Source organism: Apodemus sylvaticus, chromosome 2 (assembly GCF_947179515.1).
Source record: "Apodemus sylvaticus chromosome 2, mApoSyl1.1, whole genome shotgun sequence".
In the NCBI taxonomy this organism is placed as follows: Eukaryota; Metazoa; Chordata; class Mammalia; order Rodentia; family Muridae; genus Apodemus; species Apodemus sylvaticus.
This window is the reverse complement of record NC_067473.1, coordinates 175721763-175742804: the sequence shown is the minus strand read 5'-3', so window position 1 is coordinate 175742804 and position 21042 is coordinate 175721763. Positions and strand designations below refer to the sequence as shown.

General features: G+C 41.3%; 1 protein-coding gene across 1 annotated transcript in view; it reads left to right on the top strand.

Moving 5' to 3' along the window:
• The window catches only part of Slc15a5 (solute carrier family 15 member 5), a 91158-nt gene that overhangs the window by 38185 nt on the left and 31931 nt on the right, over nt 1-21042 (top strand). The window contains exons 5-7 of the mRNA XM_052172743.1: nt 1742-1928; nt 13995-14177; nt 20546-20677. Of these exons, the coding sequence (XP_052028703.1) occupies nt 1742-1928; nt 13995-14177; nt 20546-20677 (502 nt within the window). The remainder of the gene's footprint in view (nt 1-1741; nt 1929-13994; nt 14178-20545; nt 20678-21042) is intronic.

The window sequence follows — 21042 nt, the reverse complement described above, 5'->3', positions numbered from 1 at the left end:
ATATTAATATCGCCTCAGTAAAGATTAATGACACATTTGCAACATTATCAAGTTAACAGGTTTCAGTGTCTGTGATTCATGCCGATAATAACTTTATTCCGATTAACAATAATTCTCATTTGAAACCAGTAACAGAAACCTGCTCTGATGCTGGCCTCACACTTAAACTTATTCAGCTGCCAGAACTTTTAAAATGACATATCCATTGCTCATTTTCCCTCTGGTGTGTGTGTGTGTGTGTGTGTGTGTGTGTGTGTGTGTGTGTGTGTGTGATGATTTTATGGAAGCAGAGCACAATTAGCTAACGTGCCCTATGTACTCAATCAAAGCAACCCTTGCTTATTATCCTAAGGATTACATTAAAAACTTCCAGATAACCGATCAGCAGGATGTGTTTTATGTAGACATGAGGGGCTATATGGAAAGGTGGTCCAGCCCTATGTCTGAGCAGATAAAATAGCAAGAAATGCCATTTGTCACTGGTTAACAGCTGCAGACTCTGCTGGTATGCCTTGCAACCTCCCGATGTGTACAGTCGACTGTAGAGAAGCAGTTAGTGAGAAGCACCCACCATGATGTGGGTGCTGGAGCAGAGTGGCTCTCCCGGGATGACGGGAAGGCAGTTCCCACTGTGGTTCTAGTACTGTATGAAATGCAGTTTGTAAAATGATTTCCTCAAGGAAGAGATATGCGGGTCTTTGCCCTGTGCCTCTCAGTGGCTTTGTGCACTCCTGGGGCACTTAGAAGCATGAAGCAATGTCCCTGTCATGTGTGGTCTGTCTGTCTTGGTTCTGATATGTTTACCCACCAGAGGCTTGTCATACAGGAGGAGACCAGAAGTTAGTGTTATGGATTTAGTTAGAATGAAGACTTCCTTAAATATGAAAAAGTTCTTGTGGTCCATTGAGACTGTCAGGTGGATCAAAGGAAATTTTAAAATTCTGTCATCTTTTGAGTGAATATAGAGACCTATTCCCCACAGGTTCTGTAGAGGTTGGCTAGTCCACCAGTCACCTTTCCCATCGATGTAACAAACCACTTAAAGGAGAAAGGGTTAATTTTGGGTCCCAGTTCAAGAAGGGCCATAGAGTTATGACATGGAAGACATGAAGCAGTTGGTCACATTGCATCTATAGTCAGAGCACTCAGAGCAAATAAGAAGTAAAGACAGGATACCAAACTTCAAAGTGTTGCCCCCACCACCACTATTTCCAGTTAGGGTCCCAATCTTCAGTGGTTTACAACCTCCTACCCAACACCACGTTCTGGGGACCAAGTGTCCAAGCACATACTGTTTGAGAAATGGGATATTTCACATGAAAACCACAACTATTAGCACATCAGAGTCAGCTTAAAAGTAAGCAATAGGGCTGAAGAGAGACCTCTGGCTGTTCTTACAGGGACCCTAAATTCAACTTTAAGCACCCACGTGGTGCCTCACAACCAGAATCCAGAGGGATCCTAGGCCCTCTTCTGGCCTCCGTGGGTACTGCATGCACACAGTGCACAGACAAAGTACCCGTACACATAAAACAAAGGGTTAAATAAAAACAGTTTAAAGCGAGCCACAAACACTGAAATGTTGTTCTTAGTTTCTTCAGGTTGCTTGGCTGAGGTTAGAAACACAGCCCATGTGGGAAGCTCACAGAGATAGCCCTCAGCAAGTCACGTGTCTCCCCATCAGTCCCTTCAAAGTTAAGCCACTCCCTCGGTGTCTAACTCTCCTCTTCCTCGAATGCAGATTCCTTCGGGATATTATCTTCAGACCATGAATTCCAACCGGAAGTTGGGTGGATTTCCTCTGCCGATTGCACTAATGAACGCCATCAGCCTTCTGCCGTTATTAATTCTGGCTCCCCTTATGGATTACTTCAACAGCTGTCTACTTCCCTCTAAGAGAGACGGACCATTCCTGTCAGCGTGCATTAGTAAGTAGGAGTCTGAGGGAATTGTTTGCAACTTAAAAGCAACACACACACACACACACACACACACACACACACACACACACACACACACCACTGTTAAACTAGCTAGATACATGCTCCTGAGTGGAATGCAGCGTTTCCAAATTTCAAACCGACATGATGATCTCTTCAATCCATCCTTTCAGTCCTCTTCAGAAGTCAGTGAAGCTCCAAACAGCACTAAACGGACTTTCCTTCAGGAGGGCGAGCCTCACTCCCGAATTTGTCCCTAACGGTGTTCTTAAACCAAGAAGGTACTTAGTGAGTCTCGAAAATTAATAGTCTTAATTTCTGAACCAGTAACAAAATTTATTAAAAATTAGTAGTGTGAGCATGGAGATACGGCCCTGAAGCACTTGCCGAACATGAATAAAGCCACGGGTTCTGTCTCTGACTCTGAAAGGGAAAAATTAATTCTCTAATTCACAGCCCCTGTATAGTAATTCTTCAGATAGTAAGGAGTATAGAGATGATTTTTCAAAGGTTTTTCATAGTGAAACAATTTAAGATAGCTTCCTTAGGACACACGCATTAAGCCATAAAATAAAATCATCTGGTTAATGGAGAAAAGGCAGCATAGTCAATTCTGATAGGTCTGTTCTCCATCCATTTAGCAAGGCATTGTCAGGGAACCACAGGGCAAGTGCAACAGTGTATGTAGCCCAGGCATTCTCTGCCACTCAACGGCTACTGTGTGACTTTGAAACACACACCTGAGCTCTCCAGTCTGCACATGGCTTACTCTGGATTTCTTTAAGAGGAATAGCATATATAAATCTTGGGTTACCTTGTTACAAAAGATTTGAAAGCATGTGGCATGCCACAGGTGCCCCAGAACAAAGCACTGGTACTCAGTGGAACTCTTAGGAACTGTTAATGAATGGATGGATGGATGGATGGATGGATGGATGGATGGATGGATGGATGGTTGGATGGATGGATGAACGGATGGATGAATGATGGTTGGATGGATGGATAGATGGTTGGTTGGATGGATGGATGGATGGATGGTTGGATGGATGAACGGATGGTTGGATGGATGGATAGATGGATGAATGGTTGGATGGATGGATGGATGGATGGATGGATGAATGGTTGGATGGATGGATGGAAGACCCAAACTGAAAATTCATGGGAAACATCACACAAAGCAAAGGTGATGCTTGATAGTTGAGACATGATTCCCTTGAATGACTCAAAGATCAGACTACAGACTTCTTTTTCTGGCTGGTTGACCTGTTCCATCTTTCCTTAAAGACCAGAGGCTATGGCCTTCTGGCTACACAAGCTTCCTGCTGTTTTCTGTACAGGAGACACAGCTTCCTGGGTATTTCCTCAAACCCATGGGCACAATTCTTTCACAAGGTGTTTGGTCTTGGTTAGAACTCAAGGTGACTAAAATCATCATGGTTTCTATGGCCATCCTCACTGATAGAGACTTACAGTTCACAAGTTTCCAGAACTTATTTCTCAACAGGTAGACCTGTTAGTATTGTAATAGCATTTAGCAAAATACAAATCCTAATTTTTTTTGACAATCTATGTGTTTCAACATGCTTCTTAGGTCTTCTATTGCATAACTCTAAGAAAACACTATTATTTAGAGAATGCCCTGGATTCTCTTTTGAACTATGAAGACACAAATGAAAGTACATAGAGCCTTGTACATTTGACTTTTGTGGAATCACTATTGAATAAAGAGCCCACGGCGAGGGTCCATTGATGTTAAAAAATGTCAAAAAAAAATCTTAGCAGTTTTATGCAAGTATCATGAAACTTCCAAGGCAGAGCTACAAAATTTATACATAAAAGTTTTACATCTGTCCTGTAGGGAAACAAACAACCCAGCTACAACAGCTTAATTAGACATCCTTCCTTAGAATAAAGTATTTTTTAAGTTCAGAATGAATTTGCTCAGCTTTCTCTATGACGTATTTGAAATCGTGGCCATTCTGCAAGGTACACTGTCATAGATAAAGGGGACGTGCTTATCTAGCACATCATTTGATGTTGCTGATGAGCTAAATTATTCCCCTGCCAAATGAGCATCAAGACCTATATTGGGCAGGAAAAAAGAAAGCTCGAGTCACTTCAAAGGAAAGGAAGTTTTGCTCCGCTGGGTACAGAATAGTGAATCCAGTTGTTTCTAAGCCAGACTCCATTCATTCGTTCATTTGCATACATGTTCATTCATTTGCATACTTGTTCATTCATTTGCATACTTGTTCATTTATTTGCATAATGTTTTGCTATGGGAATATGAACATATAATAATATGCATCTTTTAAACTAGATATTTGGGTGGGTTTTCCATATTCTGGTTATGATTATGGAAGATTAACAAGTTTCACCAGGACATGAAAGCCAAACCAAGAGTACCTTCTGATACCAATTTGCATAATTGAATCCGTCTAATACTAAAATTTTCTTCCCCTTTGAACTCAAACGCCTGAATGTATGAGTGAAGTATACAGGTACATAAATTATGAATGAGCATGTATTTATGAGTTCCTAGTTTGATCATGGGTTATCATTGCATATATAATGCATTTAGATGCATAATAAATCATAATTTAATGTACCAAAGCTCATCATAATAGTGTCATCTGAATTCAGGTGTTCTAATCTGCTTGTCGTTATACCATTGTTATTATTATTGTTATCATTAGAATTATTAGTATTATCCCATTATTCAGCTATATGTGGCTGTTGCATTACAGATGTTAAATTATCAGCATTAATTTGGAATCTTCACTGCTGCTTTCAATTAGCAGAGGAAAGTAAATTAAATGTTCCCCTACTGGTGAAGTTCCTTGAAAGTGTGACAAAATGTCTGACCGGAACAGTTCATAGGAGGAAAGGATTATTTTGGCTCACACCTGGAGGGGACGAAGTCCACTGGAATGAAGACGGTTCGATTACAGGAGGGTGTGGCATCAAATGGTTCTGCATCACACAGAAGAAGGGAGAAGGGACGCTGGCACTCAGCTCAGATCTTCTTACTCAGCCTGGAACTCCAGCCCACAGAGGAGTGTTGCCATATTAGGATTGTGCCCTAGTTAGCTCTAACAGTCATCGTGCCACAGCCTGGACTGTAGAAAAGGCTCTGTTGAGGAATTGCCTGATCACATATGCCTTCTGACAAGTCTATAAGGGATTGTCTGGACTACTGATTGATGTAGGAAGGTGTAGTCAATTGTGGGCAGAACTACCCTTAGGCTGGTAATCCTGAGTTGTACAAAAAAGCTAGCAAGTAGGAGCCTGGGCCGAGTCAGCAGGCAGCAGGTCCCATGGTTTCTGCTTAAGGTTCTGACCTCCCACAGTGAAGACCTGTGAGGTGGAGGCTCACCCCTGTGAACCCTTCCCTCTGCCCAGTTGCTTCGGTATGTTGTTTTTCACAGCAACATAACAGGACCTAGAATAGGGTGGGTCTGTTGGAATCTGTTTCCAACCATTGGAATCTGTTTCCAATAAGATTCCAGATGAAGAGTCGACAGTGAACATTATCTAAAGGCTCCTCTTGCTATGACAGTAGGTAGCCATTTCTTACACTGTCCCACGCTTGACAATATCAAGTTGCTCCCCCTTCGGGGACTGTCATATTCTATCAAAGTGGGTGGCTAAGACAATAGCAGTGTCTGAGAGGCAGTACCACAGCCCAGATTCCTGAGAGATGGGGAGATCTCACCTAATTGGTCAAACTTGAAATATAATAAATCATTTGCATTACCTAGCATACAAACAATACAATGGAAAGGATTTCTAATTTACAATATAAACTATTGAATTCATCATTGAAAAAAATCACAAAGTATGTCAGTCATTAAAAATATCTCTCAGAGTTGGGGATGTGGCTCATTTGATAGAGAGCTTGTCTGGCATGCACAAAGCCCCTGTTTTGGTCCTAAGCACATTATAAACCAGACATGGTTATGCCTGCCAACAGCCCTAGCACTCAAAAGGTGTAAGTAAGATAAATAGTTCAAGGTCATCTTCAGCTACAGAGTGAGTTTGAGGCCAACTTGGGGATACATGAGGCACCATCAAGACAAACAAATAACAGCAGCAGAAAAACAACAAATAATTGAGAAACAAAACAAAACACCTCTACACCTTCCAGAGCTATGCCAGACAAAGCCTTGATATGCTCAAAGTATTTCTAGATTATATTCCCTAATATTATATATGCATAGATGTATCTATTTAAAGGTCAACCTTAATTTACCAAAATTCTAAAGTTGGTAATATCACCTGTCATACCTAGCCATACTTTTGATTCAGACTTTCACGGTTCAGAGTTGTTTACACTATGAGTATTTCTTTCATTTTCATTGATTACATGGATTCCATTTCTGTAACCTGTGCCATTCAGGAGTCAGTACTGACACACTCCTGTATTAATCTGATTAAAACGAACACAATTAGGATTACTGATCAGTCCCATACAAAGTCTGACCACGGGATTCTCTTGACGTTAAGGTACCATTTATGTAAAAATGTAGTCAGACAAAATACATTCAAATACTAAAGTAAGATCTACTTTAAAATAACCCAAAAATTCTGACTGTGCTGAAAATTGGTTGCAATACAGTTCAGCCACATGTGGGTCCCTTTACGCATCAGCAGTGCCTTCCAGGACATCATATAAGTGGCTGTCACATGATGTTCCCATTGGGTTGGAAAGGAAGTGACAGTCAGTGTAAAATCAAAGTCCCGGCTCCAGTCACCTTAACTGAAAGGACATTTAGCTCTGACAAGATTACATTTTCCCCCTCCTTTCTCTCTTCTACTTTTAAACAAGTACATGCTATTATAGTCCTGGATATCCTTGAACTTGTGACTTATGACATTCCTCCTGCCTCAACCAGGAGCACTGGAAATACAGGCATGAATGGCTATTCCTGGTTGGAATACCTGTTTTCTGTGAGGTTTTGGAACTGATGAGTTTTTCTAAGAAAAATATGCCCATTGCAAAATATATGATTGAACAAACTGTGCAAGCAGGTAAAGGAGTCTCTTTAGGGTCGTCTGCCGTGGTTAATTGTCTTCTTAGTTGTTCATTTGTTAACAGAGGCACATCAATACCTTCAGGTCTTAATGCTAACATAAAATCGGAATTAAGTTTGAAGTGAAGTAGATGAACCATCTGAAGTGATAGTTGATGCTTCATAGAGAGCAATGCTTGGACCTGATCTTGTTAAATAAATGATATGCTCCACATTCAAAAATTAAAAGAGACCGAGGCCCATCTCCTGAAATGAGTTCAGTGGTCCAAAGAGAAACAATGCAGTGCAGGGCGGCTCCACACAAACACAGAAGCATACACGAGTAAAAGCAGTAAACGTTTAAAAACACAGGCCAATTTTTGAGAATTTATTATTTTTGTATACCACGTGCATGCAAAACACCCTTGGAGGCCAGGAGAGGACAATATATGCCCTGGGACTGACGCCTGTAAGCCGCCATGTTGGTCCTGGGAATCAAACCCTGATCACCTGTGAGATCCAGGAGCACTGGAATGTGCTGAGCAGTCTCTCAAGCCCCGACACACACCATTTTAATAGTGGGAAGTATCTTCCCCAAAGGCAGAAAACACATGGCAATGAAGTCATTACCAAGTTCATACTCTGTTCTTGAAAACTGCTAAGTGAAGGATCTGAGGAAAATGTGCTAACCTTTCAAGAGAATTTTACAGCTATGGAAGAGCAAGTAACTTCAGGCACACACATCAGACTACCCACAGACACTCCATAGTCTTCCTAGTGGATAAGGAAGACATATTAATATTTTTAAGGTTAATCAATACCTTAAAAATATTAATATGTCCATTATTCATTATTAGACTTTTGCTCTGATATAAGACATTAAATGAAGGACTCATTCTGGAATGAATTTCAACTTTCTTTTATTTCATTGTGTCCTAATTTTGAAAGTGTCACCCGGTGAGATAATAATATAAACTATGAGAAGTTTGAGATGCTTATAGGCTTGTCCACAGTCGCACAGCCAATATTAAAGTATATATTATTTGATATCTCCTCTGGAACCATGTGCTCAATCTTGTAAATATAGATCTACAGGAACTTTAAAATGTGCACATTCTGATCAATGACACTCTGCTTTTGGTTATGTTGTGATCTCACCCAAGTTTAAAAAAAAATTCAGTGGAGTAGATTAAACTCAGATTAGAATCAAACTTTGAATTTTTAAAGTCATTTTTCCCCTACAGGCCTAGGGCTGAAGCAGCGAACACAGGCTTTTAGATCCTTCACATACAATCAGTTCTGTCCCAGGTCACCTAAGTAATGTGCGTTATAGTTTAAATGGGCTTGTCCTCTCTGGAAGTCACACTGAAATTTAATTCCCAATGGGACAGTATCGGGATGTTTGGACGGTGTGTGGTGACTGAGGCATGAGTGGAACTCCATGCCCTTGCAAAAGGACCCAGTGGAAGAACTTTGTCCCTTTTGCCCTCTGTTTTATACTCTATGACGTCACAGAATCCATGCTCTTCAGAGGACGTAACTAACATTTGAGGCACCACCTTGGACCAAACAGGAACCTGCACCAAGCAAGAGAAGTTGCTGAGCCCTGATCGTGGGCTTCCTAACCTGTAAAATTGAGAAAATAAGTACCCTGCTCTTTATAAATGTCCTGTCATAGGCGTTTTGCTTCAGCAGAGTAAGTAGACCATTCGGAACATTGAATCATATGTGTCTTTTGCCCAAATTTGTCCGGAGCAGGACCATTGGTCAGATTGCACCAGATCAGCTGAATGTTGTTATATGCTAAGGAAGAGCACCTCAGGGTTTACCGTGGACAGGCACCATCTGAAGGTATGGTTTCAGTGCAGTTCTGCCTCTGTTGTTGGGTATGTGTCTGAGGATCTCCATAGCTAACAAGTTCTAGCCACACAGTGAAGTGCCAATGGCAGAGAGGGTCCAAGATGGCTTTCTAAGATTCCATGCAGGCGTGTGTAGCAGTAACAGTGTGCTGGTAAAAACCTTTCATTTCTTATCAAGTCAAAGAGAAAATCCAACACCAGCAAACACTAACGACCAAGCAAGCAACTCACTGTAATCCTGGACCACATCTGGCCCCACATCTGCCTTTAGACATGGAAGCTGAGAAATACCTGCACACATGAACATTTCAAGTTATTTGGTCATAAGAAATGTTAATCTTGAGCTCCAGCTGTGTGAAGCTACCCAGTTCCCTCACAGATTGTTATTTGGAAATCAATTCACTAAAAGCTTATAAATTCTTTTTCTCTGGTTACACACATATTTGAGTCTTCTTAATTTTGCCTTTTGGCTTGTGGGAAGTGCATTTATTACTGGTCGTTACAGAAAAACCCAAACAGCAGACCCAGTCTAACAAATTGGCAGACACACCACAAAACTTTCTCAGACAAATTATAAACCTTTTGACAGAGCAAGTGGTAGTCTCCCGTCTAAGAACTGACAACCAACCGTGCTGACCCTCTGAGATGAGGTGAGGTCTAGGCAGTGGGCCTGCAGACCATGTGATACTCATGGTGTGTGATTTGTGCCCAGTGTGTGTGATTTTTGTTTGGATTACATAACATCAAAGGCATCCCAGAAGACACTCCTAGAAGTCAAATTCTAAAACAAGTACCTGGAGAGGTATCATAGTAAAACCACTCTAGGCTCCCAGCAGGCATGTGAGCCTCCTCTGCACCAGCCTGAGAGCTCTGGATTCATGAATGAAAGATATATATATCTTGCCAGCTTATTTTTAATATGCTCTAAGCAGCGCAGTGGCTGTGTGGTTCCAAACCTACCCCTGACTAACATATTAGCTGTTCTAATATCTCTGGATTATTACTTACTAAATCTATATTTTATTTTTGCCAACTTGGACCCTGCTGGGCAGCCCTTCTGGGGTCATTTTCCCCTTTGCACCTACAGCTCAGCTGAATCTCTCTACTGCTCCTTCCCAGCGTGGTCCATCCCCTATGTCCTCGTCCTGGTGGAATCCTTCTCTCTCTCCTGTGTTTCTTGCCCCAGAATCCTAAAAGTCCCACCTCTGTCTCCCTGCCCATGATTATTGGCCACTGGCAACTGTATTGCCCAATCAGAGCCAACTGGAGGCAGGGACCCTCAGTGCAGACATATGGGTTCCCGTGTGATTTGGGGAGCCAAATTAACACAGGTAACATTAGAACCAATCCCCACCAAGCACCTCTCTGTGGTGGGTCTGAACCAGGACCTCATACATACTGAGCATATGTGCTACCACTGGGCGATGTCTTCAAGCTGCAAATTACAATGAGAAATCTACTCGACACTCATTTCTAAGATGTCTCAAAATCACCTATTATTGCATCTTGGTAAAGCACTTTTCAACCATTGTGCAGTTGATCTAGGCAAACTCAATTTTTTTTTTAAAAAGTCTATTAACACTTCTTTTTTTCTTTTATTAAAAATAGGGTTTTTTTCCTCACATAATACATCCTGATAATGGTTCTCCTCCCCGTACTCCTCCCAAGTCCTCTCCATCTCCCCTTCCATGTGGATCATGCCCTTTCTGGATCGCATTAGAAAGAACAAGAAGAGGCTTCTAAGGGACAATAATAAAATAAAACAAAATAAAGTATAATAACGAGAAAATCCACCACGCCAGTGCTGGACCAGACAAACAACAGAAAGAAAAGAGCCCAAAAATCAAAGACCTCCTCATTCACACATTCAGGAATCCCATAAAAACAATAAACTAGAAGTTCTAGCATATGCACCCTGTGCAGGCCCGTGCAGGTCTGTGCAGGCCCGTGCAGGCCCGTGCAGGCCCGTGCAGGCCCGTGCAGGCCTACACAGGCCACCTCCGTCCCTGTGAGGTCATATGAGCTTCGATCATGTTGATGTAGGGGCCTTGTTTTCTTGATATCCTCCATTCCTCTGGACCATACATTCTCTCCGTCTCATTTCTCACAGAGTTCTCTCCTCCCTCAGGGGATGCACTGATGGGGTTGCCCTGTGTAGTGCTGACTATTTCCAGGTCTATCACTTTCTGAATAAGGTCTGGTTTGTGTCTATTTCTTTTGGAAACCTTGTCCTTCTTTCTGTTTTCTCCATACTTCAGTGTTGAATTCCTGTTGAACATTCCTAAGACAATTGAGTTTGTATCTTAAAATTCTTTTTTCAAACGTCTATAATCTTGAGATTTTTGTCTGCTCAGTTAGTTGGTCAGGTGATAGATGACTGAATAGAGTAAAACTACCAGCACACAATGCAGTGGATAAAATGTGTGTATAGACAGATGAAACATCAAATTTCATTGAATTGTGGGAATCATCTTTTCCCCAAAAGACGGGATGGAGAGTGGAGGGTGTATTCTACTAGGGAGAGAAAACTCATTCTGTCTTGCATTCAGAAAACCCCTAATGCCCAGAGTAAGGCTTGAGGGGCCAAGGCGCTTGCTGTCCAGAATCTTAATTTTAATTATCATCCTTCCACCCCAAGTCCAAGGTCACCTTATATACATATGGAATTATCTCCAGCCCCTCATCAGAGAAAGAACAGGAACATGAGTTCTTACCTGTCCTTTATGGTAAAAATGGAACTTTGAGAAATGTTTATGTGTGTGGTATGTATACTGGCTGGTGTTGTGTCAGCTTGACACAAGCTGGAGTTATCACAGAGAAAGGAGCTTCAGGTGAGGAAATGCCTCCATGAGATCCAGTTGTGGGGCATTTTCTCAATTAGTGATCAAGGGGGAAGGGCCCTTGTGGGTGGTGCCATCTCTGGGCTGGTAGTTCTGGGTTCTATAAGAAAGCAGGCTGAGCAAGCCAGGGGAATCAAGCCAGTAAGAAACATCCCTCCATGGCCTCTGCATCAGCTCCTGCTTCCTGACCTGCTTGAGTTCCAGTCCTGAATTCTTTTGGTGATGAACAGCAATGTGGAAAGTGTAAGCTAAATAAACCCTTTCCTCCCCAACTTGCTTCTTGGTCATGATTTTGTGCAGGAATAGAAACAGAAATGATGACTAATACAGTATGTTTATATATGTATGTTGTGTTGTATGAATGTGTATAGTATGTATATGTATTGTATGATTCGTATATGTAAGTGTGTAGTATGTGTATATATATATATGTGTGTGTGTGTGTGTGTGTGTGTGGTATGCATATGTATGTGTGGTGTATATATGTATGTATGCAATATGTATATGTATGGAGTGTGTACATCTGTGTGTGAAAGAACACACATCCATGCATGTACATGTGGAGGCCACAAGTGTGTGTCATGTGGTATAGTCTGTCAATCTTTATCTCATTTGTTGCATTGCTGAAGAATATCATACATGTGCACAATGAATATTGATCCAATCAACTTCCTGTTTACTTCCCCTTCAATTCTTCCAATAAACAAGATCACAACTTTTCAGTCCCAACTTCATGTGTTTTTCTATTGAAACCCAGATTCCACTTATTGATGCTTGTATAAATTGTGGGGCCATCTACTGGAGCATTGATTGCTTCTCCAGGACTGCAGGCCTGAAGAAAACTGGTTTTCCATAAAATAAAATAAAATAAAATAAAATAAAATAAAATAAAATAAAATAAAATAAAATAAATACTGGTGTGATTGAAGGAAAGGGGAAACAATTATTGCCATTGGTACAGAGACTACAGTAGTAGGTGTGAAGAATCCTCAAAAAATTAAAGATTGATTGCCCGCATGACCATATGCTAGGCCACACCTTGGCACACACCCAAAGGACTCTGTACCCTGCTGCAGACATGCTTTCTCAGCTCTGTCGTTCTTCTCCTGTTCACCACATCCAGGACACGGAAACTCCCTGCATGTCCTTCAAGTCCTAAAAGGACAATGAGAATGTCGTACATATACAACGTGGAATATTATTCAGCTGTAAAGAAAACTGAAGTGGGGCTGATCTCTCTGAATGGGAAGCCTGTTGGCCTTGGGGCTGAAGTCTATTGAATCATGTTGGCTAGGTCACAGTGTCTGTCTGTCACCTCAAATGCTGGGGACACACACATGACCATGTTCTGCTTTTCATGGGATCCCCGCGATTCAAACTTGGGGTCACTGCTTTCATGGAAAATATCAAGCCATCTCTCCACCCCTTCTCTCCCTTTTTCATTAGCAGTTTCTGGTCTTCAATTTCCTATTAGGTACAAAGATCAGAACCATCTTTTGGATCTTATGGTTCTGATTTGGGACAGTGAGGCAGGAATTTCCACACATTTGATACCAGCCTGGGCTACAGTATGAAACCGTGTTTCATAATAAATAATGGGAAGCTACCTTTAACTAGAATTTTATGTGTGGGTTAAAAGTTGAAATCTATTGCAGTGTCTCCTGAAATCATCACTATTTGTGATCAGGAAGGAATCCTTATAATGTTAACAGGACAGTAGTATTCGAATTATGTTTATGAAACCTCACAACTTCCCTACAAAGCTAGCATTATTGCTGACCTTACAGCTCAGGAGACTGACAATAAGCTAAGGCCAGGAAGGAGTGGCCTCAGTCCTTCCGTTCAAGAAGCACTCAAAAGGTCAAGGTGTAAGGAATGTTTGTGGCTACTTAGTGTGCCTTAGTGTGTGTAAGTGTGTGTTAGTGTATGTTAGTGTGCATTAGTGTGTGTGTGTTAGTGTGTGTTAGTGTGCGTTAGTGTTCATTAGTGTGAGTTAGTGTGTGTTAGTGTGAGTTAGTATGTGTGTTAGTGTGCATTAGTGTGTGTGTGTTAGTGTGTTAGTGTGTATTAGTGTTCATTAGTGTGAGTTAGTGTGTGTTAGTGTGAGTGTGCATTAGTATGTGTGTTAGTGTGTGTTAGTGTGCGTTAGTGTTCATTAGTGTGAGTTAGTGTGTGTTAGTGTGAGTTAGTATGTGTGTTAGTGTGCATTAGTGTGTGTGTTAGTGTGTGTTAGTATGCGTTAGTGTGTATTAGTGTTCATTAGTGTGAGTTAGTGTGTGTTAGTGTGAGTGAGTGTGCATTAGTGTGTGTCCAAGCTCTCTTTTCATTTTTTTTCTCCTGCAGTTGCTGGTAACATCTGTGCAGCCTCCTCTGTGGCAATGGCCGGCTTCCTAGAAATATACAGAAAACTTGCCCAGGAGCAGTCCCCTTCAGGCAAACTTCTCTCTGTTTCCTCCATGGCCTGCGTCTATCTGGTTCCACAGTATGTGCTGCTTGGAGTGTCTGAAGTCCTGGTAAACCCAGCAGGTGAGTATCATTATCAGCGAATGCTCTGAGGGGAGCACCACCCCTGGCCTGCATCCTCAAAGATGCTCAAGAAAGCTGGTTTCACGCTCATTTAAAACAATGTCTCAGTTTCCTCTGTTCTTCTGTTTATAACCAACTATTAATTCTGTCTGGATATAGGAAAAGGGACTCGTTAGCCTGATTAAAGCCAAGACCTTTTGGTCAGACAGAAGTAAACAGAAATGAACCTGGAAGAGCATGAACTATACCCTGCTGTGGAAATTCACCCGCCCTAATCCCTCCCTCCGTCTAACTCAGATACACTCACAAATTCGCCCATGCAGAAGTGGTTCATGGACTTAGAGAGTATATAAACATGCAAATGAGATGAGAATTTGATGCAATTTACCTAATAACTTGATGTCTTCAAATGAAATTACCCTAGATTAAGTGTAATCACCAGTATTTCATAAGACATGTTTAAATTATATTTATTAAATATTGGAAGTTTCTAGATTATCTCAATTGCTTATATTGATTAGACTAGCTGCTTTATACTGTACCACAAAGTTTCGAGAACTTCCTGCAATGTAGGGATATATGTGTCTGTGTGTCTGCACAAAGACCAGCATGGCCTGGAAGTTCATCTTGAGTTCTGATCTTCCTTGTGGTTCCTCACAAAGTTTCTACATGAAAGTCAATCATTACACTTTACTGAGAATATTTTCACAAGCTTTAACTAAAGAAAAAATATATATTATGGTTTTCCATGTATGTGCACTGTGCATACACTGCCTTTGGGTGCCAGAAGAGGGCATCTGATCCCCTCGAACCAAGGTTACAAATGACCACCATATAGTACAGGAATCAAACCTGGGTACTCTAGAGAACCAGTGCTCTTAACCACTGGCCCATCTCTCTACTCCCTGTAACCATCTTCATATATCCAATGTTTCCCACCTGTTTCCCATAATTACATACATAAATATCCTAAATTAAAATTCTAATAATTTTATTTTTTACCTAAAATCTTTAATAAGTCTATTATGCTCTGTGTTATTTCAGACTTCTCTATGTATATATTTAGTCAATTTATATCCACACACACACAATGTGCACATATATGAAACCAGAGCAATTAGCTTAAAATTTTAAATAAATTAACAGAATTTGATCATAGTCACTCACGTATTCACCATTCTTTTCCATTCCGTTAAAACACATATTTTACATGCTCCATACAAGTCATTTAGTAGGTTTTGTGAGGGGAATACCATAGTTCAGGCCTGGCCAAGAATACACAGGATGAGTGAACCAATGCAGCCACACAGGCGTTTGTGGACAGCCCAATATTTTCTCTGGAAACAAATCCTTGAAAGCAGATAAAATTCAAAATGGCAGTGAACAATGACACAGCAGAAATTCCTAGCCAGCTCAACGCAAACGAAAACTTTCAACCCGGGTTTTCTGGGTAGCAGTGTCTTCTCCAGCTGACTTCTCTTCCCAGAAGCTTCCCAGTCACCATCAGTAACAAAAACACAAAAAAGAAGTCAAGACAAAAACCTATCAAAACACCGTAATTGTGGAACTTACAGCTTTATAGTTGTTGAGAAGCAGAAAGAAAGCAGGGAAGACAGAAGGTAAGAGTGTACAGGGGAGATTAGAGTGCAGCCTCAGTTACTAAGTCAGGAATCCTTTTGTAAAGTGGTCAATAGATAAGAGTTTGTGGTCCAGTCTTTATATTAGTTGTTCAATTATTTATTCTGGTACATACCACACCACAGCTAGTGTATCATGAAGGATATGGCCATGCTTTAATACAACTTGATGTACATGGGTGCTGGTCTGGATACTTTGTCACCACAGCTCTCCTGTCCCTTCATGGGTTCAAGGTATGGTGACTATGATGTAAATGAATTGGAAACTATTAGTGCATGGAAGACATCAGTGGGGAACAGACAGAGAAACCAAGATTTGGGTGAATTGAAGGATGGGCTGTATGATACTAAAGCTGCCAAGAGCTAGCACCAGTGGTACTGTAGACCAGGAAGGGGAGACGATTCTGTCAATTTAGAGAATAATGAACATGACTGACAGGTGACAACAGAAGTCGTGGATAATGTGATATCATGAGATCCCAGACTGAAGTCTTCAAGCATAAGGACAGAACCATGCTCTACCTGTCTAATGGTGTACATTTTGGGGATTATGGTCTTTCACATGTTCTAAAACTGCTTCTCATCAAACACAATAAACACATTTTAAACTGCTCCAGAAGAACTGGAGTAAAAAAAAAAAATGAAGAATTCCGGCGATGAGTTCCCAGTCACAGGTGCCTCAGGAAGTTGGTTATGTCTCCATATGCTACGGAGCGCACCCACGCTGCAAGTGTCATGAAAGCCATAGCCTACTGCTCTCTGGAGGTGCGTTGTTAGCCCTCGTTGGCAAGAGGACCAGTTTCTGTACACACTTTAAATCTTTTGTTTACTGGGTCTCCCTAGTACAGTGGTTATTTTAAAGTAGTGGCTGACTTGTTGATAATATCTGCACCATAATGGGCTACAAGAAGCATCTCAGAGCCTGGGAGTGTAAGTTGGTGATCACTGAAGTTGAACAGGATCAGAACATGCAATTAGGCACCCGAGATTTGGAGATCTGAAGGCCTGGGAAGCTAAGTCCTATAAAAGGGAACTGGAGGCTTTCAAAAAAATGACTAAAACGACACCAAAGAAAGATTAACCAGCAGGCAGAGAGCTGGCAAAGTGCACTCATGAATTATACACTGCACCAGAAACTCTAGCAAGAGAAAAGCACGGAATTAATAATTAAGTAGCAGAGTAATCATGGTCTCCCGCATTGTGCTTCTTCCCTGGGAAAGGAATCATCCCACTAACTCTTCCAGGATTTGTCTCCCAGTATTGATGGTGAGCAGGAGTAAAAAGCCAAATCCATTGTAACTGAAATCAATTCTTTTCACAGCTTCCTACACACATGTGAACCTTCCTAAAAGTACTAGAATGCTTGGCCTTAGGACCCTGGTGGTGACTTGTACTATACAGAACATCTGGAGAGGCAGGCCACCAATATTAGCCACCCTCCTTTGCAGTGTGTTATTTACCAATATCCTTGTCTTCACCCGCAGGCCATGTTTGTTCACATGAGGGCCCGTGGAACTCCATGCATTCTGCTGTTCACCCTTCTGGGGCTTAAATCAGAGAAGGAAGGGACACCTCTTCCCATCTCATGCCCACCTTTCATGGAGCATAGACAGGGACTCCACTAATTGTTTATTGGATGGGTAAATAAAGACAAGTGGAGGACACATGGAAAATAAGCCATCAGTGTTGTGCCACTGTAGGAAAGAGCACTGATATGCATGTCTGTTATAAGTTCATTTGAAGTGCTGGACAAGAGCTGGCAAGGTGGCTCTGCAGGTGCGCGTGCTTCTCAAGCCCAGTGACCTGAGTTCGATCTCTGGGAGCTAAGGTGCGGAGGAACGAACTCAGCCCAGAAAGTGGTCCTCTGGTTTCCACACGAATGCTGTGGCCCACCGACACACATTAATCATGATAACGTCATCGGAGGTGTGGAATGCTGTGCTGAATAATAGAGTTTTTCCAGGGAAAGCACAAGTAAGCCAGGTATGGGCATTTCTCATGAGGCAATAAAAAACACGCCTTTCTTCTCATTGACAAGACAGGAAAATGTTTAGCATTCCTAGTTCATCCGTTTTCCATTATCATTTCTTTTAAAAATGAGTTTTAATATTAATTTATGATCTCATCGTAGGAAAGTTCTCAAAGCACAAAAGAGCAACAAGAAGAAAATTTAGAAACCAAATAGTTCAACCACTGAGAATTAAGATGGCCATTTTATGTATTTTTATTTGGTGAATAAAAACAGTAGGCATTAGCAAGATAGGCTCCATGCTGCCAGCCACAACAAATTCAACAAATACAACAAATACAACAAATGCAACAAATGCAATTCACGGTGAAATGTTTCATGTCTACACTAGTTTCTATGTCATCTCCCTTCTTCTGATGTAATTCTGAAGCAACTCTCAGATACCATTGTATGGTAAATATCAAATGTTTTACCAGGAATAATTTAACACAGCTATCATAATGTCACATAAACATAATCCTATGTTTACATATTACATATTTACATATATTATATATTCACATATTAAATACATACATCTACTTAATCCATTTCTAATTTCAGGAAATATTGATTCTAGCCAGTTTTTCAAAAATTTCCTCCTGACTTTTCCTGATGGCCACCATCATGACTGGGAATGAAGAGATATTCATTCCAGATAGACAATGCCTATTCTATTCCCTCTCTAGGAATACCTCCCCTAAAATGGGGATTTCCAGTTTCCTTCTTTTGCCATGACAAAAAGACTGTGACCAAAACCAACTTAGGGGATGAAGAGATATGTACTTGCATACAGCCCACCATTATAAGAATCAAAGTGGTAACTCACAGCAAGAACGTGAAAGGGCAATGCTCGCCAGCTTGCTTACACAGTCCAGAACCACCTGTTTAGGAATGGTCCCACCCATGCTGTTTGGAGCCCTCCTAGATCAATTAAAAATCAAGTGGCCCTTCCTGGCCAATCTGGTTTAGGTAATTTCTCAGTTGAGGCCCCTCCTCTCAGATGACGTTAGCTTGTGGTATATTGACAATGTAGGCTAACCAGGACACAGGAAATACATATAAGTGGTTTTGCACAGTGCCCTGCACAGTAGGATAAATATTGTTTATGATCTTTATAAGCATATGTATATATTTAAAAGATAACCTTAACACAAAAGCTCACAACTGGTCAAAGTGCAGAGAGCAGCAGCAACAGTGGAGTGCTCTGCCACAACTGAGACATCTACGTCACATGCCTCCTGAGGCTCGGGGACCACTGCTGAAGAGGAGGTGGAAAGACCGTAAGAGCCGGAAGTGGAAGAGGGCCAAGAGAAAGTCTTCTTTCCAGATGCGATAGGACCACTGCTCCCGTGAGCTCACCGCAGCTATGGCAGCCGCACAAAACCTGCGCATGATCAAATATGTCAGTCTAGCATTGAGTAGGAAGGAATTCATGCCTAAGTCCCCAATCTCTAACAGAGGATGGCTTCTGGGGAATGGAGAATCAGTCTTCTTTAAAGGTGTGGTATGGCCTTGAGAGATGGTTCAGCGGTTAAGAGCAATGGCTGCTCTTCTAGAGGTCCTGAGTTCAGTTCCCAGCAACCACATGGTGGCTCACAACCATATGTAATGGGATCTGGTACCCGCTTCTGGTGTGTCTGAAGACAGTGATAGTGTATTCAAACATATAAAAATAAATAAATCTTTAATAAATAAATAAATATAAAGTGGTAGGTCAACCTTGTTCCAGTGGGTGGTGCATACAAACTGGAGTTCACAAGTTACTCCAAGGAGGAAGAGGAGGAGGAGAAAGAAGCGGAAGAGGAGGAAGAAGAGGAAGGAAGGAAGAACAAGAAGAACAAGAAGAAGAAGAAGAAGAAGAACAAGAAGAAGAACAAGAAGAAGAACAAGAAGAAGAAGGAGGAGGAGGAGGAGGAGAAGGAGAAGGAGAAGAAGAAGGAGAAGAAGAAGAAGAACAAGAAGAAGAACAAGAAGAAGAAGGAGGAGGAGGAGGAGGAGAAGAAGAAGAAGAGAAGATATGAAGTTGGAGGAGTGGGTGGGTAAGTAAGTGGGGTGTATCTGGAAGGAGTTCAGTATTATATGAAAATCTCATACAATCAATAAAAATGCTACAAAGAAAAAAACTAAAGGTAGTTAGACTTATTTAATACATGCAAATCAGCATTAAACTCATCACCCTACAGGTATCCCATCAGGTCCCACCTCATCTACCCAGACATGAGTAATGATAATATTCCCATTTCAAAGAGGAAGATGCTGATTAATCAACGTGCATATAGTCACAGGGTCAATAAATCAAGATCTTTGAGCACTTTTATTTAACCCCAGAATCCTCGTGAAAATATTCTATGATAAATTTAAGCTTTCCATAGGCCATGGAATCCTAGGCAGAGATTTCATGACAGTGTGATATCCAGAACATGTCGCACCTTGATACAAATGTGTCTGAAATATTCAAATATGGCTGGAATTTGGAGATGACGTAACAGTGCTTGACTACTGAGCAATCCTGATAGTTGTATAGGGCTTCATCCTGTCCTGTTTTATTCCCTAATGCTATCTGTAAATTGCATCATAACCTGCCTGTGCTCTAGCCTTAAAAAGTCTAACCCAGGGATTTTGCTCATTGGTAAATTTGATGCATGATCAATATTCATTGGGACACGATCTATGAAAGCGAGTTATGTGTGGTCTAACATTTTGTCCTCTTGTTCTCCCAGTCTCCATGGTAACACACAGAGTCACTCCAAGAACCATCAGAGGAACTTCCGTGGCTCTTTTGACACTCTTCCATGGATCTGCCTGTTTCGCAGGGGCACTGCTGATAGAGTTGGTTTATCTCATCTCGGAAGGTAAGCACACTCTCGTCGTATGCGTATACCCCTGGAGCTGAAAACTAGAGAGCTGGCCGATGAAACCATAAAGTCTTTTTATTTTTAATTGATCCACTTTTGCAATTAAGATAGAATTAAGATATGAAGTGGACTCTTGCTATATTCATTAATTTCTGGGAATTGTTTTTCTTTTGATAGGAGGAGGTAATTACAGAATGTCACTTCCCATAAGACAGTGTTTGGCTGTCTTTTGAAAGTGTGTTTTAAAGCTAACGGGTCATCACATCTGCATTAGATCTCACAGGGAGGCCATATTCAAAAATGGCTGGTAGCTATTGCAGACAATGTGGTAAAGAGTTAGCAGCTGCATACACTTAGGATGG